Genomic DNA, 27,890 nt, shown 5'->3' with positions numbered 1-27,890 from the left:
GGTGCGGTAGAATTTGTATCCGTATCACATCAACAAGAACATCGATTTAGTCATCAAAATTTGAAGAATTAAAGTTTCTGACCGAGTTATGTGTCTGTAATCACAGACCAACACTGTGGTTAAAAAAAACATTACAAGCGTAACAGGTACATTCATACTACATTGTAAATACAATGCGACGGAAAAAAGAAAGAAAGAAAGAATATATTTCCTCATTTTAAAGAAAAAACAGTACTAATGACATGTTTATACATGTAGGTTAATGAACAACAATATACTCTTTATGAGGTTAAACGCAAATTTTGTTGAACTTTGCTGACTGATCATGAACGGAAACATAAGATTTTGGTAGATGTTTGTATTCTACAAATTTTTTTAGTCTTAAATGTTGTATATGTACACGTATTACTCGAAAGAAATATGCATGTACGTCCTTACAAAATACATAACGACCTATAAAACAACAATGAACTGGATAACTAGTTTTCATCGTGATCAGATTTTCCCTATCATCTCTGCAATCATTATGACTCGTTATGCATGACTTTTTTTTATACATGTACTAATAAGTCGAGGGTATATGTACCTCTCACGTACATATTCCTATTCCAATCCTCAACGAATTATGAGACAATTGCAATCTATTTTCACTAATGCAAGTCCAGGAACCAATAGGAAAAAATGACAATCCATTAAAATAAGCGCCACAATTTGCGAGTTTCAAGCATAAATGGTACCTAGTGGTGAATGTTGGCCATAAAAAAATGCATGTATTTTAAAATTTTCTTAGAAGGCCCAACGCGGACTTTATTTTAGTGATATATTTATCGTCAAAATGCATAAAATCTAAAATGAGGTAATTAAAAAGGCTTTTAACAGTTTTTGGTAAAAAGTAAGGTATAAAAGTCATTTTGTCGAGATGAAAGGGGAGAGCCTATTTAACGTACATATAGAAAGTGTGTTCACCGCAAAACTTGTCACAGTTGCATAAATTGTTTTCAATAGTATGATAAACAATATTGGCATTCATTCATTCATTCATTCATATTTTACTAATGAATAAATCACATAATGCCAAATGACTAAAAACGCGTATTTCCAAGAAACAGGTGTCGGTCATTGGTAAAAATACCGGTAAACGGTTATAAAGGAGCATTCGTATAAATACATTAAAAGTGTGCCTACACGTGAAAGTATTCGTTGTATGGGATTCACGTGTGGTCACATCTGCGGAAACAAGATCCAGTGGATAAGATTAAGAAAGTGCATCTATATGTACTCTAAATATTTTAACAAATAATGATATTGAATCTTAAAGTACATTATGGTTTTAGTCTCCCATTAGACTTCAGAAAAGTAAGATCCCTTTTTCGATTTTAATGGAAATTATTAATCCAATGACAAAAAATCATAGCAGATGTAAAAGTATAGTTTATGTTTTTGTAAGAAAATATTTTTAACAGCTCTGAATTAGGTAAAATATCGTCCAGTTTTGAAATTTATTCAACATATTCAAATGTACAAAAATCTTTCGTTTAGTGAAATTTAATACGATTCAAATGCATTATATGTTAATGTTAGAGTTAAATATAGAATTATCACATAATTTTATAGATACAAAATTCCCGGAAAAAATACAGCGTATATTGTTTTATAAATTGTAAAATTTGTTTAAATCTAAAAGTGCTTTTTACATTCACCTCTGGCATCGTACTATCTTGTGATAATCAATTGTTCTGAACATGAGTTATTATGTTAACAATATTGCAACTTTTTTATTTGTTGTAACAATAGAAATTGATTATCATTGAGTTACAGAGTATCACGAGTTTAATTTCTGAGTTACTTTATTTTATTTCACAATCCCTGCTATATAACCCCCCCCCCCCCCCCCCCAAAAAAAAAAAAATAGGATTCAATGAATATTTTTTTGTTAGTTCAATTCATCATTGGTTTTGGTTTTTAATTGTAATTGCTAGTATTTCCCAGATTTCATAGCACCTATACTAGCTGCTAAAGATTTAAAGGTACCGATATCAGAGAATGATGCGGATGGTCGGAAAAAATCGATACCGCATCCCACTCATTGGTATACAAGAGGTCTTATTGTGGCGTTAAAATGGGTTAAGTCCATATTCTGATTTTCACAGAAACTGACATGTCGTCAGAGTCCAATCATCGACAGAGGACTGAAACAATGGATGTGTTTTTAAAGAAGGAACAGCAACTTTATCATGGAGTACGCTAAACGTTGGAGGACTGCCAGTCTCTTTAAACCAAATCAATCATAGTTATTCAAAAACGCCATCGTTCTACGCTCAATTTTGAATTCAACAGGTGTTTTACGGCCTAGATTGTGCGTTGATTAAAACGGATATATAAGAATTATGAGTTTTGCGCAGAATATTGCAATCCGCCTTGCCTTCGTGCTGTTAATTATAATTACTATGGTCAAAACTGCAAAAATCAACAGAAACTGTACAGCAGATTGCACGTGTGAAATAATTGAGGAGTCTTATTTAAGGAATATCCTCGTAGTGGATTGCGGGAAAAGGGACACCATATCAGAGATTCCCAGACTTGACCCAGATCTTATGGCCAATGTCACCGAACTGTAAGTGTCACTCAGCATATTCAATCAGCTCAGATCTGCAATTATAAGTTAACTTCTCTTATATGAGTTCAAGTATTAGTATTTCTTTTCATTATTCTTTATGGTCTCGGAAAAATACATAATTCAAACTGTATTTTGAATTACAAATACTAAGACTGTTATTAAATACACATATGTCGCCCCATCATCTGACCCCAGAGAAGAGAATGTAAACGTGTTTTAAGTGTTGGTAGATTTGGTCACCAGTTATACAATGCTTCATCAGTCATTTCCTTCTTGTTATTTGATTATCGTAACTTAACTGTGGGTGGTCAATATTTGATTCTCTGGAGATCATTCAATACAACCGCAATATGTTAGTATCAACTGGTATTGATATTCTAAAACATATAACAACACCAGAAACCGAGGATAATCCATCTCTTTAAAGATTAATTTCGACTAGGTTTTGAGGGGGCTGAATGGTTGTGTCCATTTGGGACCTTATTTATCTTCATGAGATAAAGAGCTATATATAAAGATAAAGGTGAAGGGAATATTTGAATTCAAAAACTAAATTATTCAGAATATTTCTGGTATTCTCAATAATAGTACATGGTAAAAAATATCATAGTTAAACTTTGAAAATGATAAATTGGTGACCACCCGGCCTCCTTCAGTGTCACTCCTGAGTTTTGTTCGTTCAAAAGCGATTTTGCTTGGGTACACATATAAAGATTCAATAACTTCAAGCTTAGTTTGATAACTGCAAGCAGTTAGTTTAATTTAGTAAATCTTCTTTTGAGTTTAGTTTAAGAGTTACATAGCTTGCACCTGTACTTATTAAATAAATAGTGCTCATAATTTTGAATCTGCCAAAGCAAGTACATTTACTTTGCTCAGTGAAACTGACTTCTGAATTACATATATTATGCACGAATAGTTGGAAAATTCCACAACAAAAGTGTGCAGAATATTGTCGTTTACACAGACGGCATGCATTTGTAGGCTCAGTTCATTGTATGTTTTTTATCAGAGCATAGTTTTTCCCAGATTTGCCTGGCAATGTAATTGGAAACGTTCTTAACACTTCTTATTGTTCTCTGTTTCTCTGCATTTGATTTATATGCATAATTATTTGGGAAAACATGGCCATGTTTGTGTAACATCACGTTCTAAATAGTCATGAAATCTGCAGTTAGAGGATTTGAAATTTGGACATCTTGAAATGTGCAGTCAAAAGTTGGTTCGGTGCTGCATGAAGCTTTGATCAGTTAGCCACCTTCGTCCAATACATTTGGATGGGCAAGTCTCTTGCAATATCAATATTCAACACATCTGCACACCACAGGAAACTTCCAAATACCACGGGAATCGCAGTATCACCAATTTCAGTCTAAGTGTCGAGAGTCTTTGAAATTGGATTCGGAACGAAGAAGTCTAAAGCAATGAACTTGGATATAGCCCATGGTTATAATGGATAAAATAGAAGTACATAAAACTTCATTCTGTTGTTTGTCTTTAATTTTAAACTGGTCCCATTTTAATCATGTTGCCTTTTAAGCTGACAAGACATACACCCATGTAAAGCTGAAGCAGTTAAACACGGAATGACGCTCTGAGTTGGATTACACAGAGCTGTTAAAGGGATGCTGATTAAGAAACGCATGGCGGCATCTGTTTGTTTTATGAACAACCCGTTGCTCTTGAGGAATATCCAAAACAATTTGGCATGCATTTTTAAATAGCGTGTTAAGAATTCATACACAAGCAATTAAACTAAGCCATCTCACACCTACTTATTTAGTTTATTAGAGCTGCTTATTTCGAGGCTATATCAAGTGCAGCATAGCATATTTTCATCGTCGACACTATTGATTTAAAATATGTATTTATTTATTATTGAGAGAGAGAGAGAGAGAGAGACTGTTTGATCTGTCTTTTAAATAAAATAAGAAGTTATGTGTCACTTTAAAAGTCTAAAAATCAAAGGCCTGTTTTTATTATTTTTTAAAATGTTTTTGAGATCGTTTTAATTTGAAAGTACACGAAAATAAAGTTTGTGGTATGAAGGTAAAACTATGCTTTATACAATTTGCTTTATTAATTTGCAATCTAAAGACGAAGTTCTTCATTAAATGATATAAATAACATTTGGTTAACATTGATTATTTTAAACATTAAAGAGCGTAGACAGTTAACGGGTTTTTTTATATATTGCTTGCTAAAACACAACGAGTTCCGAAACTACTTTGTGCTTTAACGTAAACCTGTTAAGCACGTGGGTATGGGGATGAGATACATGTACATGTCATGATAAAATACTGATCTATAATATTTCCATAGCAATCTGACGGCAAAAACGGCTTGAATATATTGTACCAATCTGTACTCAGGCAACGAGTGTAAAAACAAGTTATATTGACAGTCTCCTGTGAGAATGGGAATGGGGTCTCTAAGAGATCCTATAAAAAGATAATTGAATTTTTTAATAGGAGAATTTATTGTGACTTGCTGGTGTTAACTTTCAGCTAATAACGATTTTAGAATGTCTTTATTGAATTAAGTCTTTTATACTTAGTGTTTTTTACTTATAAAAATCTTCCCTAAGATAAAGGATATATATATATATATATATATATATATATATATATATATATATATATATATATATATATATATATATATATAAAATTGCGCTAAGTTAATTGAGAAAACGGCAAAGCACTTTAATATAAAACTCCATCAATTATTTTAAAAAGGGCAATGTCCTATTATTTAAAAAATAACAGTTTTTATACTGATTAAGTTCGTATTTAGTTGTACGTCGGAGTTAACATTTCCTCGCAGTGTTAAGTTATCTGTTCTATCTCCAATCGTCCATACATTATATGATTTACTGTATGGTATCTAAACATCAAACGATCATTTTCATGACTCGACTACAACGGAAATTGCTTAATGTTTGGCACGAGTGTTTGATCCTTTAACTGTTTTGTCAATAAGAAAATTTTGCACTAGAGCTTTTTATTCTCTACGGAATATGCACAATTGTGGTTGTCGCAAACATTATAATGATCAAGCTATTGCACTAAAAGGACATCAGCCCTTAAGATAAGAGTAGGTCAATGTATCAACTACACGTATCATTAAGGTTTCCATGTGGCATTTTTTTTTTTTACTAAAAGCTTAATGTATTTATTGAAGGAATGGTTTCAACTGCAACTTTTTACAAGCATTATCTTAGTGGAGCATGCAGTTAATGTACCTGGTTTATATTCTCATCAAATTAAGAAACTTATGAAATAATTCCGTTTGATTTAACTTTCTCTAAGGAAGTGTAGAAAATAAAACTCTTTAAAAAACAACTAGTAATGTGTACAAAAATTAGATGGATTACCTAGCAGATTAATTACGTTAAAACGATAAAAATTGTTTATTTGTTTATGTACAAACTAAATAGCGCATTTACTTAGAACCTTATTTATATTATTGATTATTAAGAGGAGAGAGAGAGAGAGAGAGAGAGAGAGAGAGAGAGAGAGTCGATTAGTTGGGAAATGATATTCTTTAACAATCATTGCTATGTTTGAACAATCATTAAAAGCAAATCCGGGTTGAGGTACAAGAAAAAATGTCAAATCAATTGAATACATTTTGTCTGCATATTCTGAAAGATGCTACTCATGCGTACATGTATGTTCAAAGTTGATGTATTTACTATTACAGGCAGGTGTAAATTTAGTTCAAAAGCCTGAAAACCGTAAAATGTGTTTGACCTGATAAACTTGGGTACACGCACACGATCATTAATGGTAAAGTGCAGGGAATGCTTAATGAATTCATCGTAAACAGGTATTTTTTTTTTAGAATAATCTCCATTAAGGTTACAATAGATTAAGTTGCCCTGTCGGCAACCAGACCCTGCAATACAAACATGGATAGTAAAACAAGACAGTATAACAAAATATACGTCTACTATAGACCAGACTTTGAGGCTATGAATTTTAATTTCATTTTCAATATTTATAGTTTTATGCTTTATCTATTATAAAAACCGATAATCTCCCCGAAGATGTGGACATTCCGCGAAACTAGCTGCTATTGTTAAGGAATGTCGGAATGAGGTAACAGGTGTAACTAATTGACGGAAAACTGGAAAATAGCGAGAATGGCCTCGGGGATTGGGTGGTCGAAGAGTTGTTCACCCGGACATCTGTCTGTAGTAAAGTTACTGTCATTGGTGAGTAAGTGCATTCTGTTATAACGGTTTCACAAGTGGCAAGATTATGTAACGCACCACAACGGCCATACAAAATTGGTGACTTCGCTAGATAAATTTATTAATGCTTTATCAAATCAATAAACTTGAGTAGAAGAAATTGATTGATTACCTATGGACTGAGCAAAATATGTACAAGGAGATTTTGTGCTATAAGTTATGACCAAATCTTATGTAAAATCGTTCAAGTATAGAGCAGTTCAAGTTTTTATATTAAAAAGGTCAGAAAATACAAAGTGCATATTGATACAGTGTATATGTTAAAATGTTTGTTGCGACAAAAAGTGCGATCCCCCTCCCTCCGCCTTCTGATGCTACGTGTACATGCCTGAAAATTTCACACACGTTGTGTCAACGATAATATTTGTTACATGTACAGTACCAGTTTGTGGACATTTTTGCTGACAATTACAGCTGTAGCCTTTTTAAATATAAATGAATATAATTTTCTATGAATGTGTCATGGCGTGTTTAGTCATGTTGTATGTAATTTTTATTAAAATAAATCATATTAGATATAGGACATTACATGTAATTTGCGATATGTTTAATAGTGTACACAATCTTAAGCTTGTCTTTTAAAATATATATGTCATTTTTTATATGGTCCAAAAATTTATCATCGACAGTAAACGATTTCAGGGTACCTAGTGTAACCTCGACACTTTGTTTTTTTTTTTTAACTTAATTATATCCTCTAAATATGTAAAAGCGTCTAGGATATATTTATACAGGGATGTATTTCATACATGTATTTCCTTTGGTGTTTTACTTCAAATTGTTCTGAACATAATTGTATTGTTTTCCTTATAGTATAACATGAAGTTATACGTTCGTGGGTCGATTAGCTCACTAGTTTAAAAATAAATGCACTTGTAATTCCAACTCATGCATATGTCAAAATGTCTAGTCTTGATTGATACATATATTGGATGTCTTTATCTCCTCTTTTATATAAGCTTTCTGATTCTTTGTTTAATCATACATACATGTAATTTGCACCTCTCATATTCTTTCTTATCTAAGAGAGGGATTTGTATAAGCCTTTTGGCTTGTTTCCCAATCTTATTGTACTTTCTGCCTAATACATGTACCTGCTATTGTAAATTATCAATAAAATATTGTTTAAACTAAACTAAAATATATACATGTAAATATTTCGCAACCAATCATTTATAAGAGGTAATTCAACCCACATTTGTTTTATTGGCAATTTGTGTTTTCTGGGAACTCACCTAAGTGTTAACAAGGTGGCGCGGCGTTAATGCTCGCCTGTAGCAACTAGGTTAAACTTTATTTACGGTAGAGGATATCAGGCACATTAAATTTTGTTCATACAAGACGACGAGACTCCATTTTCTGTATCAAATGGAGACAAGACCTGGTTATATTCGGACAAGAAAAGAACAAAGTGGTTTGTCGCCTAGATTTCTGGATATTTTTAAAGCATCAGAATGATTCAAAATTTGAAGTGACAGCTTATGGAAAATACATGCACTAGTTGATTGAAGTATTTTCAGAAAATTTGGGAACAATTTTTTCATTATTTTTGCATTGCCTATATCATATTTAGCACTAGTCTCATCAGACGTGTCACGTGGAGTGTAATAGTACATCGTATTCTATTAGATGTTGCACGGCCAAGGAAAGGAAGTATGATCAATTCAACTTTCATTTCAGATTTGTTTATACATTGTGACTTTTATGAACTCTTGTCTCCAAATACAAAATCTTGAGAATTTGAAAAAGTAAATAGCTATACAGGAAACACGATATATAGAATTTCTATCATCTTCCCCAACATTTTTATTGAAATAGGGAAGAACACGAAAATAACTTACTTTTGAAATAGAAGATAGTGGAAAGATTTTATTGCTTTAATCACCGACAGGAATAACAAAGTCGTGATGTATTGAAAAATTTGATATTTTCCTTATACTAGCATTTCTACCTTTATATTAGTATCATATAATATAGATGTAAAAAGCAATGTTGAAATAGTTATTAAATCAGAGAGACAAGGAGTTAAGCCCATTTAAAAGATAATCGTCAATTTATCTTTGTGTAGGTATTTGAAAAGGAAATCCCGCGTAATTTGTACACGCCTTTCGGATTTCAAACCCTTTTTCCAATGGAAAAACAATTATGATCTACTTGACACGCCATGGGTTTGGTAAAGCTAGTAGCCAGAAGGGAGCCAACTTCCTGTTGTGTTGGTTGTCTGTTAGCTGGATTCCAACCGGATGCCGTTCTTAACTCGCTTCGTCGATTACGGATTCCCTCTCGTAATATCGCTCTTTATCAACGAAAAATCAAAGGAACAACAACGGTCGGCACATAGGTTAGATCGGTAGAGAGGATTAACTGAATTATGATTGCATTAGAAATACATATTATAGATTATTGATGCACGAAGTATTAGTATTCATTGCATGTTGTTTATTTTGAATATACATGCAAGAAGAAATTTTGATAGAAATTAATAAAAAGTAGTTAGGCATTTTATTGTTGTGCTTTAATAATTTCACAGTTATATTGGCATGAGGTTCTTTTGACCATTATGCAACACTCGAAGCCATTTTTAAAAAAAAGTATCATCGGTCAGGGTTGCTTTATGTATTATAATAATAATGTACTAGTGTATATTTCGTACTGTCACACCCGGAAAAACGTTCTGAATCTTGCAAAGTTCCATCCAATCATGTGATATCAAATAACTTTTTTGTGTCGTTACTCAAGACGGAAATGATTAAAATCTCCAGAATTAAGCACTGCATCGTACACTAATTACAAACATGCCCGATTCTTACAAAGTTTTGTTCACTGTCTTATACGCAGATTTTTTTAAATCGGAAATTGGAAATTTTTGTTCTCGACTAATCTTTTGAAAAAGAATAATCTTTTGAAAAAGAGTACCAGAGAGGGAAATGGGAGAGATCTAGAAGAGACGGATCCTTCACTGCTGAAGATTTATGTTACAGATTATTACACTTTCATTTGGGACGGCTAGTTTTGACCAAACCCACACCTTTGGGAAAACGAACCCTCCCCAAAATGAAATTGGACGCGCCCGACTCCGGAAAAACCGATAACGGAGAAGAAAGAATATACACGCATTAAAAAAAAACTAAGTTGGAGGAGTGTTAGATATCAGCATCATCATCCCAATTTTATCAAAAACTGATTCTCTGTGTAATGTCCGGATCACAAAAATGTTTAATTTTTTTTCATTAAAACTAATGATAGAAAAGAAAGGGGCAAATCGACACATGCGAGGGCGTAATTGACTTTATTGACAAAAGTATCGCGTATAATGAGCAGCCTCAGAAAGGAAATGTGTAAAAGGGACCAATCCATCGATCAGTGCTGCTTTGATGTAAAGAAGGAAGTTTTTTGTTTTGAAAAATGCACGATGATTTGAAAAATAAATAAATGACATGCTATCAGCGCTCCTGCCACTGAAATTTGTGAAACTATAGAAAGCCTTGCCCGTGGTTCTTCACTAGAAATCACTTATAGATTAACCATTTACTATTCACGTCTTGTTAGTCTATGGAATGGGGAAACCCCAATTATTTGATAAAAGTTTTCACTTCGTAATCTTCAATGTGGTCTTTGCGTTTAAGAGAAGAACAGTCCTACATGTATATATAGACCCCTTTAATTAAGCGTTACCGGTTTTGGCGTGAAAAGGATTCATTAAAAATGTCCCAAGTTTGCTCTTCAGTAGAAGGTTGATGTAACCAATTTCGATCTGTTTGGGAAACTACCTTATAAATAATCAGTTGCATCGTAAAAATTAAAGTTTCATTTCGTTAGTTACAAATTGTAGTGTGTGGTTGACATAACAGCTACTCTTAATTATACACAGCGGACCATCAATGTGTTTCAGAGAAATCAGCTTGATCGGGTTGTGCTCTCTCTCTCTCTCTCTCTCTCTCTCTCTCTCTCTCTCTCTCTCTCTCTCTCTGAAGACAAAGGGACTGTGTGCACTGTATTTTGATGAACATTAGTTTACCTGCTTAGCTGAAAAAATTCGAGTTGTTAAATCATTGCCATATGCACAAACAACTTTTGCAAGGTGCCTGCTTCAACAACCGCTTCAACAACTTATTTGCAAATTTAGACTTTTCCCCATACTTTAGGACATACCTTTTGTATTTACACACCAAATGGATCAGTGGTCATGGGCATTAGGCCAGTAACCGAAAGTTTGCTGGTTCAAACCCCGCTGTGGTCACTTGATTTTGTGTGTTGTGCACTTAGACAAGGCACTTTATCTACATTGTCTCAGTCCACCCAGCTGAAATTGGGTACCGGCTTACGCTGGGGGTTAACCTGCGATGGACTGGTGTCCCATCCAGGGGGAGTCAATGACTCTCATCCGCTTAGCACCACGGAAACCGGGGATAAGCATCGACCTTTTGTGCCTTCATGGCACGGAGAAGGATTTAACTTAAACTTTGTATTTATTTCACTTTTCGCAATGCAATTAAATGTAAGCGGATTTTGAAAGTTTTGTGGAATGCAAGTTATTTTTCTCTCAACTAAAAAAAACCTTATAGCACAAATTAGAATTTCTACAAACCATTTTTTATTCGCGATGACTTACCATCCGGTTAACTATGGCTTTACTGGTTCCGGAGGATTAAATTTCGCATTAGTGCAGACTGCTAATGATCTTAAAGATGTTGGAAAACATCCAGGAATTGTATTGTTAGCCGCGAAAAATATTTGTGACGACAAGGTTGCAAAAAAAAAACATCGCAAATTTTTCTTTCGCGCGAATAAATGTTCGTTTACAGAATCGACTGGCAATTTGGATCGCTCTTTGCCTTACATAATGACTGATACACGAAAACCACGAAAGTTTGTTTACTATAATTATGATGCTGTTGTTAAATGAAATGTCGTTTAAATCTCTTCACCAAAAATTGCTCTTGCCTACATGAACATTGCAGTCTGTTGTTTACATGTCAACAAATAATCGTCAGAGTAAGGAAGCAATACATACATTCATGTCGGTAACGCGCACTCATCAACTCATCAGCTTCCTCCAATAATTATCTCATCGATGTTCAACTCAAGTGCCCCTTCCTATTGATGAGCATTCGACTTATTTCGCCAGCTTTCAACATACATACTGTATGCATATACATATTGCCGACAGGAAAACTGTTAAATGGAGACAGTAAATGTTGGACAGCCAGCAGACTCCATGACCAGACGCTGAACTTTCTCCCATTTATCGAGGCCAGTCCTGTCCTTTTTGTCATTATTTGTGTCGGTATACAGAACTGAACTTATCGTCATATATCTTAAAATGCACTTACAAGTTCTTGGAAACAATCATGCAATTCTTCGAAATAGAAGTAGATATAATTATATATATATGATGAATTATATGATAAAAAAAACTTGACACATGAGTCTTGAAAAAGCGTGGTATTAACCCTCCTTATAATAGATATAATTATTCTTATGAAAACACTCTTAATATGATATGTTATATGTTACATTTACTTGACTAACAGGTAATCATATAACGACTGTTTTAGCAATAGTTGATAATGCATATGCAATTAATTCTATTTGATTTTTTCCTCAACAATCGGGCTTTTTCTATTAGCCTTTAACATTATTGTAATTATCTTATATCTTTTCTCAGGTCCATCGAGAAACAATCAAACTTTACTCATCTAGACAACACGACCCTTCAGTACTATACAAGTCTGGAAAGATTGTAAGTATACACACAAAACAAAACATTTTACACTGACGTAATTAGTTTTTGGAATTGATTAGCACAATTATTTACCTTTAATGTTTATATCACTTTTCAACAGACTTATAGAAGACTCGGGACTGACGCGAATCGATCCCAACGCCATCAAACCAAATAAACAGCTCAAAACTCTGTGAGTGAATCCACAATAAATACATGTAATTCACATCATTACAACATTACAGATAAAACATGTAATTTACGTCATTGCATCATGCAAAAAACATGTACTTCACAACATTAAAGAATATACATGACTAATGTAACAAACAACATTACAGAAAATACAATACACAACATCACATCATTACAGAAAAATACATGTAATACATAACATTACATCATTACAGAATATGCATGTAATTTACATCGTTACAATATTACAGACAATATATGTAATTAACGTCATTCATGATCACTTGGTCTTTCTCTGACGTAAGAAATGGAAGCTTTAATTTTTGAATACGTGAACATGCATTGGTACAAGTATGTTTTGATGAGGTTTGGAAATTTTTTTATAGATAAGTTTATAATTTTAATGAAATTGTTTAGATATTATTCAAAACAATACTTAAAAAAATAAACTAATAGAGTATGCATTAAGATCTGATTCTCGTTATTTCTCTTAAGGGGAGTATTAGACATATATTAAATAGAACCATTCTCCCAACACCAGTGGTGAAGTTATTTAAACAGGAATCTTGACCTTGGCTTTGTCATATTTTTTGCTGGACCTCAGGGCCCAACCTCGCACTTCCTTCTTCAGTTTTATTTGTCAACATGTCAAAATGTCTGTGATGAAAATCATAACGGAAAGGGAAGGACGAGAACATTCCAAGCCAATAAATTGTAAACCACAGGTTTTCGATATTTTTCAAAAACAACCATCTAAAATTCAATATCCGTTCTTTTCTATTTCAAATGATAACCACTGTGACATTATCGGAAAGGAAGGTTTTGAAAATTTGAAGACGCAATTTCTTTTCTCTGTATGATTTATACAACAATGAGGCAGTAAGTTGATGCTCTTAACGGTTCTATGTGTATTAACATCTAATAATTTTTGGGATATGTGATGCCATGCCCCATGAGGCGATAATTTAGATATAAAGTCTATTCTAATCTACCTGGTATAAATTTTTTCTATATGGTGTTTTAGAGGTGAAATCTCTCTCTCTCTCTCTCTCTCTCTCTCTCTCTCTCTCTCTCTCTCTCTCTCTCTCTCTCTCTCTCTCTCTCTCTCTCTCTCTCTGAAAAGATACATTGGAAAGACAGATTATGTAAACTTTTAGACCCCAGACTAGCCAGACGTTTAGCTGATGTTTCTGCCATAATTTTCTTGTCTATTTCCTTCAAGTCTGCAAGGTAGCTGGAGTGGAGAGTGCGTTGGAGTTTATTAAATTTCAAAGAACGTATTTATTAAATCTTAAAATATCTTCCTTTTGTCCTCTAGGAATTAAAAGTTTGAAAAGGTCAGCTCACCTGCATAAGAATCTACACAAATAACATAACCTACGGGACAGTGTTTAATTAACACTGATGAAAAAATTGATGTCGATTTTCAAGTTACAGGCGATATATAAAAACTCACAATTCTATTTTGTAAACCAAGGTTTTGCATATTTTCTTTACATATGTTGGTTTCATTTTAGTGTAAAATTGCAAGCAACATACATATTTGTACTGATAAACATAAACAGTTTATCGTGCTTGTTATTAGAATATTAGTCAATTTGTATAAAACATCGAACCGTCTTCTTAGAAATTTATAACAAAAACATGTCATTAAAGGAACAAGCTTTAAACATTATAAAGTTAACACTAGAATGGAACAAATAGATCATGAAAATCATCGGCTTAATTTGTGTTCATCCCCCAATAAATTGTAAAATTTTGTCGTTGTTTAATATTCCTATTTAAGGTATTTTGTAAAGTTACCATTCGCGTACGTGCATGCAAACAATAATTCATAAAAACACTCAAACCCCTTGGAAATTTCTCTCTTTAAGTTTGTATGCATACCAAAGTTTCATTCTTATTTTTTTTAAATAACCAATCTTGTAAAATAAGACCACACAAAAACAATTGGAAGATATTGAAGCACACGTCGATAATTTAGAGTTTTACGCTGTTAGTCATAAGGATTCTGCATCCCACGGTGACGAAACCAGTCTAATTAAGTTCCATTATCTGAAAAATCAAACAGATTAAAGGTTTATAAATCTGCAAACTAGAAAAAAAAATAACCTCTATCTAATAATGTCTGAGAAGATCATATTTCATTCCACATCGAAATGTCAACGCTGGAATGTAGGGACTGTTTATTCCTTTCATTACATCCAACCTCGCTGAAATATGGTCTTGGTTTTTTGTCAGTCTATGACATGAAAAATGATAACAGTAAAGAAATATTCAAGTCAGCTCGCACTTTTAGCCATGAGGATTTTTGAAATTGAGATAAGTTAGAGTACAAATCAAACGAATGATTGTTCTTTGGATATTTAAAGATATATTTATTAAAGGTACACGTCCTCTAGCAAATTGACGCATTTCAAAATTAGTTTAAAATGGATATGATTTCTTCATGTACATATATATTTAAAATAAGGTATAAACTTTGCAATTCATTCCCCCATTAAGGTACATGACTGTACATATACAGACCCTGAAACGTTCTACTACACCACATGCTCGCTGCACGCTCGGTACATGCTCGCTAAACGGTTCACACGAAACGCTGAACGGTTTACACGATACGCTGCACGCTTTGCCCGAAACGCTAAACGATTTACACGAAACGCTGAACCGTTTACACGAAACGATTTGCTTGCTTTTCACACGCTTTGGACACGCTTTATCCTGATCGATTTTAGTTTCCTCTCAGATTTTTCCCCTGACTCAATTAGTTAGAATTAATTATAAGAAAACACGAAATAATAGAAATACTGATATTAGAAACATAAATGCATATGAATATTAAATTGATTGATTAAATGAAATTGATACTAATATTCACAGCAAAAAAAAAAAAACCCAACATTTATTCACAGAATTAACCAAAAATAATACTAAATACATGTATATTTATTGCTCAAAAGAAATATCCATGATTCCTATTAATGCTGTAAATAATTTAAAAAAAATCCAGGAAAAGTTATCGGACATGCTCGTACAGAGTATCGAGCATCGCTACAGCGAGGTATGCATTTTTATGTCACCTGAGTAAACTCGGGTGACCTATTGCTATCCGTTTAAAAACTACAAGGCTGATTGTTACCATTTTTGGTGTGAGGCATCTCTATGGTAAGAGGAATCTAAATTGTGAAATTCATGGCTCTACCACCCCCGGGGCGCCACAAGTGAGGCCAAATATGCCTAAACAAGCTAAATTTTCAAAAATCTTCTTCTCTACTCCCACACATGTGAGGAAAAAACTGGTTGCACAGTTATTATGTCCATGAGGCCCTCTACCAGAATTGTGAAATTCATGGCCCCTTGGTCAGGGGCTCTGGCTATAGGGTGGGGACAATATGGCCATATAGTAAAAATGTATTAAATCTTAGAAAATCTTCTTCTCTACTCCGATGTATATTTGTTAAAAACTGAATACATGGTTATGATGTCCACTAACTCCTCTACCTAAATTGCGAAATTCATGGCCCCTGGGTCAGGGGTTCAGGACAGGGGGGGGGGCAATATGGCAATATAGTGTTAATGCATATAATGTTTAACATTTTTCTTCTCTCTTCTCACACACATCTATATGAAAAACTGACTTATAATTATGTTTACCACGGAAGTCCTCTACTGAAATTTTAAATTTCATGTCCCCTCAAGTATGGGGTTTGACTCTAGGGCAGGGCCAAATGGATGTACATGTATAGGTGTTAATGCATATATAATGTTTAAAAATTATCTTCTTTACTCCCACAAACCTGAAAGGAAAACTGAATTCATGATTTTGTAGACCAGATCTTTAAGTTTTTCGCCAAAATTATAGGTTTCATAGTTCTTTTTGAAAGAATTTAGGCAGGGAGGTGGTCGTCATTACAAATTTATAATTTTTCATTTCAAGAATGAAACCTAATAAAATGCATATATGAGACTCCTCGACAAGTTTGTGTTTGTGTTATATGCTACTTAGGTGAACGTTAAGGCCTCTTGTTCTGTGATACTAACCATCCTCGTAGCACCAAAGAAAGCATTGCATCTTCTCTTTTAAAATCGTTTAACTATAAACAGTGAGATACAGTACGTAAATTATTTTTCTTCTTGACTACAAGGTTAAACATTAGGAACAGCCGATTGCACATATATGTGAAGGTTACCAAGGCAACAGTAAATGTAGTTTCCTGATAGTCTGAGTTCGGTCCATCCAAGTCCGTCGAGTTTTAAAAAATATATAGAGTTTCAATCGATAAAGAAATAATCCGAGCAAAGTCAACATGAAATGAAGAAAAAACAAAAAAACAAAAAACAACCCCAACAACCAGCAATGAACGATGAGATTTGTTTTTATAGTTTGGTTTTATATTTACTTCACTGCGTCCATAGGTTGTATAAGTTTATATTTGATATGTTAACCTTTTTGTTTATATTTGATATGTTAACTTTTTTTTAGGTTTCTGAGACGCAACAAGTTATCTAATGTCTCCTGGCGAATCATTGAAGGATTGCCCATCCTCAAACTGTAGGACATACCTCTTACATACATTGTACACGGCAAAATACCAATTCATTTACTGTGGTATCACCATAACAAAAAAGTTCATTGATGTTCAATATCAGATAACACATTGAATTGATAGGATCACTGGTCACGATGTTACGTATACTTGGAACTGTCATTTTCAATAAATCCACAATAATTGATACCTGATATTATTAAAGAAACCACAGTATTATTCATATCAAATTTGATTTTACTATAAATATTAATTTTATATTAATGTCAATGAAATCTAATATGTATTTTGAATCTCATTAATTGTGATGTAAGTTGTTCTCATTCGTAGCCATCTGCTTCAGGTATTTAAACGACAATCCATTGCCGTGCAACTGTTCCTCTAGGTGGATCCAGGAAATTCAGAGGAACCAGAATCACCTGTTAGGCTCAGCTGAAGACTTGAAGTGTCTGGAAAGCAACGGGGAACTACGCACTCTCAGGACCGCTAATCTTAGGGGCTGTGGTGAGTTTATTCAAAGTAAATGGGTTGTGGTGAGTTTATTCAAAGTAAATGAACGGCCAGTACCAAAAACATTACATTTTTCCATCTTATGATGAGATCATAATTAAAAAAGATAAATCATATGATGATAATCTAACATCAAATGTCTTTAGGTTTAGGTTTATATAAAATCTAACGTGTCAACAACAATTAGCATTGATGGATTTTTATGTATTATGTATAAGTAAAGTTATATACGAGTGATGGTTATAATGTATAGAAACGTTGAATGTGTGACATTTGATTTGCAGTCTTGCCGTCAGTTGACATTGAACCGAAAAAACCCATCATTAATGAGAGTAGTCAATTAGTCATCACCTGTAAGGGGAGAGGCGAGCCTATGCCCACGGTCTCATGGGATACACAGCATCTGACGTCACCATTCAACGTCACGTCACGTGACGGGGGTAGCACGGAAGATTTGATCATCCTGAGCGCCAACGGCAGCGACTCCGGGTGGCTGACCTGCAGTGCGCGAAGTGTGGCCGGGAAAACCTCGAATAGCATGCTGTTGGGGGTGAATTGTAAGGAAGTCCGATGTTGCATTTCAAGTTTCTGTTTATTTTTATGCAGCATGTAACTGTTCCTCATACAGAGCAAACTGGGAGAGAAAATACTTGTATTATGATATTATGTAGCATAAATTTTGTGTAGTAGGCCAATATGACCGAATGCATTTGTTTTCCATAACAATTCAACATTCTGAAAAAATACGATTGAAAATAAACCATTTGCATTACGGAATAAACTTTAAAGCTTTGAAATTATTGTATACAAAACACAACAAAATATCGACCTCGGACTAAGTCCTCGGTCGATATATTCTCATCAGGTCTATAAAACATGTATTGAACTTATCAAGAGGCTGTAATTGCATAATATCGTGCTAAACTATTCAGCCACGAGTTATTTGCACCCCTTCTTTATTCAAGGGTTCAAAAGGATGCCGCACAGAACTCTACTTTAAAGGTTATTTTACATACCAGTACATGTACATATATTTCTGTAAAATTATTTTTTTGCTTGATGTGAAGGAGGATGGGTGACTTTCCGTTGTGTACACGTACATGTATGTCATGTTTTGTTTTTCTTAATTTACAGCTGCCCCTAAGATTCTCGTTTTGAAACCTCCTCAGCTGAGGTTTCACTACTGCATTCAGTTTGAGGTAGCCGGGTATCCTATCCCAAAGTTATCGTGGTTACACAACGGACGGACACTGATGAAAAAATCTACAGTGTACACCTATTACTCGGAACAGCCAAATCTGATATATAAAACAACGGGCTGTCTAATATTTGAGATGAAAAACGCCAAAAACAATGGTATCTACACTTTAATTGCCAAAAATGACTTTGGATTGGATAAAAAGACGGTGAAAGCAGATTTCATGGTCGGTTCAGCTGCTGTAAGCGGTGAGTAAGTTATAGGTCATTCTGATTGTGAGCTCCTTACTATTTGAGTCAACTATTCAACTGCATGACGTAATACCATAAAATTACTACTGACAAACTGACACAGTCATTATTATGGGTATTTGTCATAACTATACATACTCGCTCTGTGATCGTATTTGTTTTGGCTGTTCATAAATACCATACCTGCGTAACAGTTCATTTACGTACGGGGTTAGTACAAGTAAGAACTGATTTATGTACTATACTTATTTCGAGCAATGAGAGTTCAACTTTATGTGTGTCGAAAATTTCAATTTAAAATTTATACTTTCATTTGCGAAAATATCCTGAGTAATGCAAGAAAATTAAATCCCTCGAATTAATCCTGTCAATAATTCAGAACATGTTATAATTGAAGTGTCTTTAGTACATTAAGGGGACTGGGTGGTCAACAAACCATCAGATCTACCTTGAGGTTTAAAAAAGGATGCGTTAGGCTATGAACTGTTATTTGGTAAAGAACATATCCTTTTATATTAGCTTTATAATTGGAATATTTGCTTTATCTTTATAGGATTTAAAGCTCTTTTTCTTGATATTTATGTAGTCTAAAAATGGCTACGACCGTCAAGTCTTGTTAGAAACGAAAGACCCAATGAAGGGAAACAGAGAGAGAGAGAGAGAGAGAGAGAGAGAGAGAGAGAGAGAGAGAGAGAGAGAGAGAGAGAGAGAGAGAGGTGAAGAATTCTTTGAACTTGTCCATGGCATACAGTATCCATAAGCCATTTCAAATTTCGTCATACGAGTAGCCATGATCTGCATGTGAATAAGCCTGGTAAAAGTTCGAAACATGTTCATACCCAAAAACATGTATCATAATCACGGATAAGTCACGTGTAATATTCTCACAGGGCCTGCACAGGGATCGTTCCTAAAACCCAAACTCCCGGGGAGAAGGAATATGAATCCAATTCTACCTTTCCAGAAGAATATTAAGGAACAAGAACCCCCTGCCACTACTTCGGTAAAAAAAGAGGAATCGTCGGCCGTAAGTTAAAGCGTAGATCTATACAATCTTACTCAATCGTATTACTTACGATAGATAATACAGAAGAAGCATATTAATCTTTTGTTGGTGCAGCAATATACATAGTAACAAAGATTTATGACAATAATAACATCATTTAATTCAAATTTCAGGTGTACGTCGCCATTGGAATCTCAGTTTTTGTTTTCGTTGCCGTTTTATTTGTGATTGTTTCCTTAGTCGTTCGCCATTATCGTCAGAAAATCACACGTCACACTCATCACGTGACATTTGCCTCCAATAGTTCGCAGCGTCCTTTGCTCAACTCGGACAACCATATGCCACAAAAAACACAACCACACCAAATGACCGTGATGCCGCTTACGTCCTTGAAAATAGTAGAAAATCCGGCATATCAAACAAAGAATCCTAGTTGTGGAAGTTTCTGTAAGTTTCTTAATTTCTAAAAAGCTAAAATAGCACACACACACACACAAAACATTAACATTTCATTATAATAATATGACTTCCACCTTTTTCAGCAATTTCATACATCAAACGAGAATCAATTGAGTTTTTGCGAGAGTTGGGAGAGGGCGCTTTCGGACGTGTGTTCCTTGGGGCCTGTAGAGACCTGACATCACCTGGTGAGGTTACCATGGTAGCCATAAAGACTTTGAAGGAAGCGGCAATGGACGACGCGAAAGTTAACTTTGACAGAGAGGCCGAGCTGTTGGCTACTCTGTTACACGACAACATTGTCATGTTCTATGGCGTCTGTATTGACAGCGATACCTCTATGATGGTATTTGAGTACATGGAAAATGGTGATCTGAATAATTATCTTAGGTACGTGAAATCACGGAAAAAATTTAAGTTGGCATACCAATAATAGTATTTTTACACAATAAAACGCCTTCTTTTGTGATTCATGCGGAATATGAAGGTTGCGACATTGCAACGCGGGTTATGTTAATTTTTTCTGCAATGATCACTTCCTTTATAATCATGAATCAACAAAGAAAGCATTTTATTGTTTATATAAATTTTACACCTTTCCTTTAACAAATAAATGAATTGATTATAAAAAGTAAGTAAAATTCACTAAATTACTGTTAATGTACACCAGTAGATCGCTGTAGGTGTCGACCAATCGATAAACGGGGCGTGTAGATTTCAGTCTGGGTGTTTCCATAGAACTTTGAATTAACTACAAGTTTCCGTAAGAAATAGAGGGAGTCATGCTCGATAGATGTAAATATAATGACATGACACGTAAATAGGAACTACTCGTACATGTTATTGTACCAGTATTAATGCTGATATATTTTACTGTGGCAATCTGCATCGTCCAAATTTTTGTAACTAAAAAAACATGTGCTTAATTTAAGTAGCAAATATATAGCACGAAATTCAAAATCGCTGCTCCTTCCGTCCCTTTCTTAATCGCTAAAATTTTACAAAATATGATCTAACTATTAGCTGGTAAAATGAGCGGTTTTATTGCTTTTAGACCCCTTACTTCCGCATCGATACATGTTCAAGGGCTTTTTAAGTGCACACAGTTGCTGCAAACTCACCTTGTAAAATATTTTTAGGCACATTTATTGAAACAAATTATCCAAAATAATGCTAAAATCATGTTTAAGCTGCTTAAAATGTCATGTTAGATTAACCGTTCTGCCTTTTTAACGCATACTTGGCCGATTTGTTTTAGATGTCATGGGCCCGACGCCAAATTCCTCAGCAAAAGTGCAGTACTCGTGAAGCCGCTGTCCAAAATCGAACTGCTTCACATCTCTAATCAGATCGCAAACGGAATGGAATACCTGGCATCCCAGCATTTTGTACACAGAGACTTGGCGACCAGAAACTGTCTGGTCGGCGACAAAATGATAGTCAAAATCGGTGACTTTGGCATGTCACGTGACGTTTACAGTACAGACTACTACAGGGTAAGTCAAATATAGATCAATGAAATATCTGAAACAAACTCAGCGTAATGAAAAAATTAAACACCTACGCATCACTTTGCGCGCCGGCGAGCGAAGCGAGCTCTAAGAACCAGTGTGCGCGGGAAAAAGAACGAGCTAAACCTACAGTTCATCAAACAAATTTTTTTGTCTACGTCCCATACTGCTCTCTAATGTTTTCACCCGTGGTGCTATGCCAAAAATGGCCGACATTTAACTCGTAATTTACAGTGACTTAAAGTTTGAAGACACGTTTTGAGTACCGCATATGCTATGGCGAGACTCAGAAGATTTGTTACATGCTTCTATACCTCCGTATTGAGTCGAGAAACGTAAACAAAGACGAACAAAGTCATGGATGACGTCACAGTGCACTCGCGCTATATTTTAGAGGTGGATCAAACATCTGTAATGCGTGTACTAGCTATTCCAGAATAGACTGCGATACCTGCCTCATTGACGGATGATTTGTTTTTAATTTTTTTTTAATATAGAGATTTTATGTATATATATATATATATTAGCAAGAGCCATACTTTACTGTCACAACGATCCATTTTTAAGCTAATTGTGCATGCATGAGTAGGGAGGAAATAAACAATAGGACATTTTGAAATAAATAAAAAGGAATAAAATGAAAAAATACACAGTTAAAAAAATTATGTAGATATTGCATATAGTCAGACCATTAAATTTAAAAGTGGGAAATTATACACACCTTCAAATAGGTACCGGTCTCTCTCTCTCTCTCTCTCTCTCTCTCTCTCTCTCTCTCTCTCTCTCTCTCTCTGTGGGGGTTGAGCTGTATGTATCATAACCATTAAAATTAGTACATTTTGCATACTTATTGTAGAGCAATACTCTCAAAAATTATTTGACATTCGTTGATACCTAAATAAAACGATTCAAGGTATGTGTAATTCTTGCTGCGCTCGCCATAACGGTAGCACCGTAAAACATATTATAATGATGCTATTAGCAAGGCGCCTTTTTTGCACCCTTCTAAGTTGTCAAAAGTATTTTAATTTATTTGTGATAGTTTTTAATAAAATAGTGAGCATATAATTCAGTGAAAAGTAGAGACCGCACATATTGAAATATCGAATTAACCAAGCACTGACGTTAAACCTTTTTTCAAAAAATAAAGTTGTTCGCTGGTGTGGAAATTCGAATCCATGACTAAATTGAAGTCCAATAAAAAAAAATGCAATGAATTTAATCTCGATTTGTCTGGTATAGATTTTATATATGGGAACATTTTCTGAGCGGTTGAATATTCCACTATTTGTCAGACACGCTTTTCAGAAATGACTTCTCATTCCCGTAAACTGAACCCCTCTTCCACGTTCTGACCGGCTCTTGAGATAAATGTTCTAAACAACAATATAAGGGCATTGGCAGTATAAATGACATAATCTTGTTGATGAGAGAATGAAAGTCATGCCAATGTCTGAGTGTAAAGTTAATGTGTGCTGCTAACGCCAATCCGGGCATGTCATTTCTTCCGGCGACGAGACCCAAAGAATAAAATAATTGACAGATTGAATGACAGCGCAAAAATTTGTGTGTGTAGGCTCTGGTAGTCTTTTGAGTTATTACAGAAACAATATTGGAATCAGTATATTTTAGGATGCCGCCGGGTGGCCTGGAGGCAGTCCTCTTGCAATACTCATAGAATTGTATTAAAAACCGTTAAATGTCACCAGTATATGTATACCTTTGATTTGGATGTTATGGATTGGTGTTGTTTCCAGAAGTGCACCCGAATACACCAGGAAAGAAATCAAAAAGTGGTTCCAGTCCTGTTTACGAAATACCAAACCCATATTTGTCTAATTAGATAATAAATGACAACTTCTTTAACATTGTAATATTAACAGGAAATAGTCGACGACAGACAATACAAACAATTATTTGGTTAATCTGATTTTCACCCGTCCACCGTGATATACTAGTATTTTATCATTTCGATTGAGATGAGATCCAATAGCATATATTTACATTCAATGTATATTTCCCCTTGAATTATTAAATGAAACTTTCAATCTTTCATAACCAATATGATATGTACTTTTGAAAAACAGTCATTAATATTTATACATGTATATATATTTTCCTTAATAAAAAAAAAAATTCCACAAAGTTTCTGGCACTATATTTTTTGTCGCAGAAGCTAAATAAATAACATGTTAATATGGCTGTTCCATGTATGTTTCATATCCCTGACAAAGAGCATAAATAATGGCTTTATAGCGGAGATACACAATATTTCATACAAATAGAGATCAGTATGAAAATATAAATATAAGCATTGAATGCTCATTTTAGGATGTCGTCGGTCCTATGACACACCAAGCGGTGCAGACAAATTATCATACCGCGCTAACGAGCGGTATTCAATTTGTGTGCACCGTTTTGTGTGTCTTAGGACCGACGACATTCAAAAGTAAGCATTCAATGCTTAAGTTAATTAATTTCAATATCGATCAGAAAGCCTCTAAAGCGCCGCTTTTCAAGACCACCCTAACTTCACTCTTCTCATGACTTTAAAATGATTACGTGAGAACTGTGTTTATTTTATAGATTTTTGAACAGCATCCTTTTATCAGTAAACCACAACCCGTGCTAAAACTTGAAAAAAAAATTAATTGCGCGCCAGTGTAACAGAAAATGTTAACGTAAAGATTATTAACTGAGGTATATTTTTAATCTCAAATTGATTAAAAAAGCAAAACCTTACGACATGACATTCTTCTCATTTAATCAAATTCAGATATTTTGCAGAGCCCTAGGTTTTTGGGCCTGGCTGATGTGGTTATTTTAGATTAGAAAATAAGTATATGTACTTGTATATGAAATGAACATACTTTCAGCGTTAATGCATGCTTTTTTTTTCTTCATTTTTCACAATCATGTAATTGATGCAAATTAAACGTACGCGTACATGTTGCTTTACATTCGGGCCAATTCCTCGTACCAATTATTATTCATCTTTTCAAAATTTGAACGATGATTAAAAATGAATATAATACTTCATAATGTGATTGATCTACAGGTTGGCGGATCCACAATGCTCCCTGTGAGGTGGATGCCCCCCGAGTCCTTGTTATACCGAACTTTCACCGTGGAGTCGGATGTCTGGAGTTTTGGTGTGGTATTATGGGAAATATTTACATACGGGAGACAACCTTGGTATGAGTTGTCAAATCATGAGGTTTGTAAAAATTTTATTGTCGACTTCGTCAACTATTTAAAGCCTTCGTGTAAAACCATTATTACCATTTGCCGATCTTATCGTTTATATCAAACTTTTCATTTAGACTGGAATTTCGAAAGCGTAAAGATTATATTTACAATCGCATCCCACTGAATTTATTTGATTATTCTTTTATCATTACTTTGCTTTTCATTCTATTTCTAACCACGACAGGTGATACATTATGTTACAAATGGAAGCACGCTACAGCCTCCCGGAACTGACGTATGTCCAGAGGAAGTGGCGAAGTTAATGGCCGCATGTTGGAAACGGCAGCCTCACGACCGTTTATCTATAAAGGAACTCCACTACAAACTTGATAGGATATGTATGTCACAACCAACCTATCTGGATCTGATTGCATGAAACTGGCGTCAGCCTATTCTAAGCTTTAGTCACTTTTCCCGTATGTGGCAAAGATGCATCACTTCCGGTGTGTTCGATCAGTTGTTCATAGCTTCCGACTATTATAGGCTTACTATCTGATGAAAAAATTCCTCGCCAATTACATGGTGGGAAAGGGTAATCAATATGATTTGATCCATATTTCACAGGAATATAACGAAAGCTTTGCTCTGGGTGAAGGCAAATTAAGAAATGCATGGTGAGCTTGATGTGTATAAGACGGAATTTGGGATCACCAGTAAAGGGTTGTTTTGAAAACGGGTCATATAATTGTGTTAACACGGGAGACTTCTACACATCATGTATTTTGTTAAACACATTATGTTTCCTGCTGCTGTTATATTTTATATTTTTAGAAAGGTTGTCATTGCAATATACATGCTATTGTTTCGTAGTTCTTAGACTGATTTAAGAACTGCGACTCCATAGGTCAAACTGATTAATATTTTAGAGCGGAAACTGCAGAAGAAGGAAAACAAATCCAACAAATGCTGTTTAACGGTTCGTGCTTAAGAAATCTAATTTAATACAAAATATAAACAATAAGTATTCTCAAATGTAATTTTGAACATAATAAGGTATCGACACCTATAAATGTACATGTGGATGATTATATCTTTTTATAGTAGATGTATGGAAGTTTCATCAAACCATTTAATAGAATGATTTATATATGTTTTTCACTCTTCAATAGTTAAAATACACAAAGAAGGTACTGAGCAATGAAATACCTGTTCATGACAATACTATTTTTATTACAAAACAACGATAGATCTGAAGCTAGACTTTGTTAACTAAATCTCAACTTTGTTGTTATATTATAACAAATCATAAACACTGTGCCGGATAATTATGCCAGTGCCAAGGTGGCATTTTTGCACCCGCTTAAGCTGCAGATATCGAAAAATTCAAATATGCCATATGATAGACCATTGTTTAAAGAGTTAACAACCACCTTTGTTATCAGTGTATCTCACCTGTCAGGTAAGATATTTACCTTTTAAAAATAAATTCCTATAGGAAAATAATTTTTCCCATAGGAAAATCAATATTCCTATAGGTAATTTGAAATTTCCTATCGGAATACAAGAACTTCCTATAGGAATTTCAATTGCGATAGGATTTGATAAAATCCGATAGGAAAACTTAATATCCTACAGGAAAACTACATGTCTGAATCAAATTCCTACAGGAATTACCATTATCCTACAGGAAATATAATTCCTACAGGACTTTTAAAAAATCCTATAGGATTGTCAATATTTCCTGTAGGAGAGTCAAATCTCCTATGGGAATTATCATTTTCCGATGGGATATTAATTTTTCAAGGTAAATATCTCACCTGTCAGGTGAAACACACTAAAATCAAAAGTGGTTTTATACTCTCTAGATAATGGTCTATCATTTGGCATACATGGATTTTTCCGAAACTGCATCTTAAGCGGGTGCAAAAATGCCACCTTGGCACTGGCATAATTATCCGGCACAGTGTTCATTATAAAAACTTCTTATAAACTTTGTTAACTAAAACTCAACGTTATTGTTGTATTATTACAAATCATTATAAAAACCCAATTAGACATCGGCACATAAATCCATCACAGAAAAACGACGCACGAAAAGAACTAAATAATCAATAAAAACAGTTCCGGGACCTTGGGCGATGGATTATCGGTGACCATGCAAACACTTGTTTCCATGAGCCGACAGTCATGATTTACACTGCAGTCATTTTTTTTTACCTCTTTATGATCATCAAACTTAATTTTTCTCCCCATTGTTGAGATGTATATAGAGTATATTAGACTGAGGTAAACGGTCACCTTTTTGTGAGTAACTGTTTGAGATTACTATGTTGACAATTTGATGTCCAGTTTTATTTAACATTCCAACTGTATAAAATCGATTCAAGGAATACTGTACATAGATATAGAGTTATGCATAGA

At 34.3% G+C, this 27,890-nt stretch overlaps 1 protein-coding gene across 1 annotated transcript; it reads left to right on the top strand.

Moving 5' to 3' along the window:
- Nucleotides 1–2,118: 2,118 nt before the first annotated feature.
- On the top strand, nucleotides 2,119–26,738 carry LOC128175192 (NT-3 growth factor receptor-like). Its single transcript, XM_052840633.1, has 13 exons — nucleotides 2,119–2,614; nucleotides 12,544–12,618; nucleotides 12,722–12,793; nucleotides 17,282–17,350; nucleotides 17,689–17,849; nucleotides 18,140–18,412; nucleotides 18,990–19,301; nucleotides 20,195–20,331; nucleotides 20,484–20,757; nucleotides 20,853–21,159; nucleotides 22,028–22,265; nucleotides 25,339–25,497; nucleotides 25,714–26,738. Exons 1-13 carry the CDS (start codon nucleotides 2,388–2,390, stop codon nucleotides 25,903–25,905), a joined length of 2,496 nt encoding a protein of 831 aa, XP_052696593.1. The 5' UTR covers nucleotides 2,119–2,387; the 3' UTR covers nucleotides 25,906–26,738.
- Nucleotides 26,739–27,890: the final 1,152 nt, after the last annotated feature.

The sequence above is a fragment of the Crassostrea angulata genome, chromosome 3 (genome assembly GCF_025612915.1).
Source record: "Crassostrea angulata isolate pt1a10 chromosome 3, ASM2561291v2, whole genome shotgun sequence".
NCBI classification, from domain to species: domain Eukaryota; kingdom Metazoa; phylum Mollusca; class Bivalvia; order Ostreida; family Ostreidae; genus Magallana; species Magallana angulata.
The sequence above is the reverse complement of the archived record's forward strand: the minus strand, read 5'-3'. Positions and strand labels throughout refer to the sequence as shown.

Excerpts from the sequence above, each read along its gene's own strand:
- LOC128175192 (XM_052840633.1), top strand. The coding sequence starts at position 2,388 with ATGAGTTTTGCGCAGAATATTGCAATCCGCCTTGCCTTCGTGCTGTTA. Across the intron at positions 2,615-12,543 it reads ATGGCCAATGTCACCGAACT|GTCCATCGAGAAACAATCAA; the intron begins GTAAGTGTCACT and ends ATCTTTTCTCAG. Across the intron at positions 18,413-18,989 it reads CATGCTGTTGGGGGTGAATT|CTGCCCCTAAGATTCTCGTT; the intron begins GTAAGGAAGTCC and ends CTTAATTTACAG.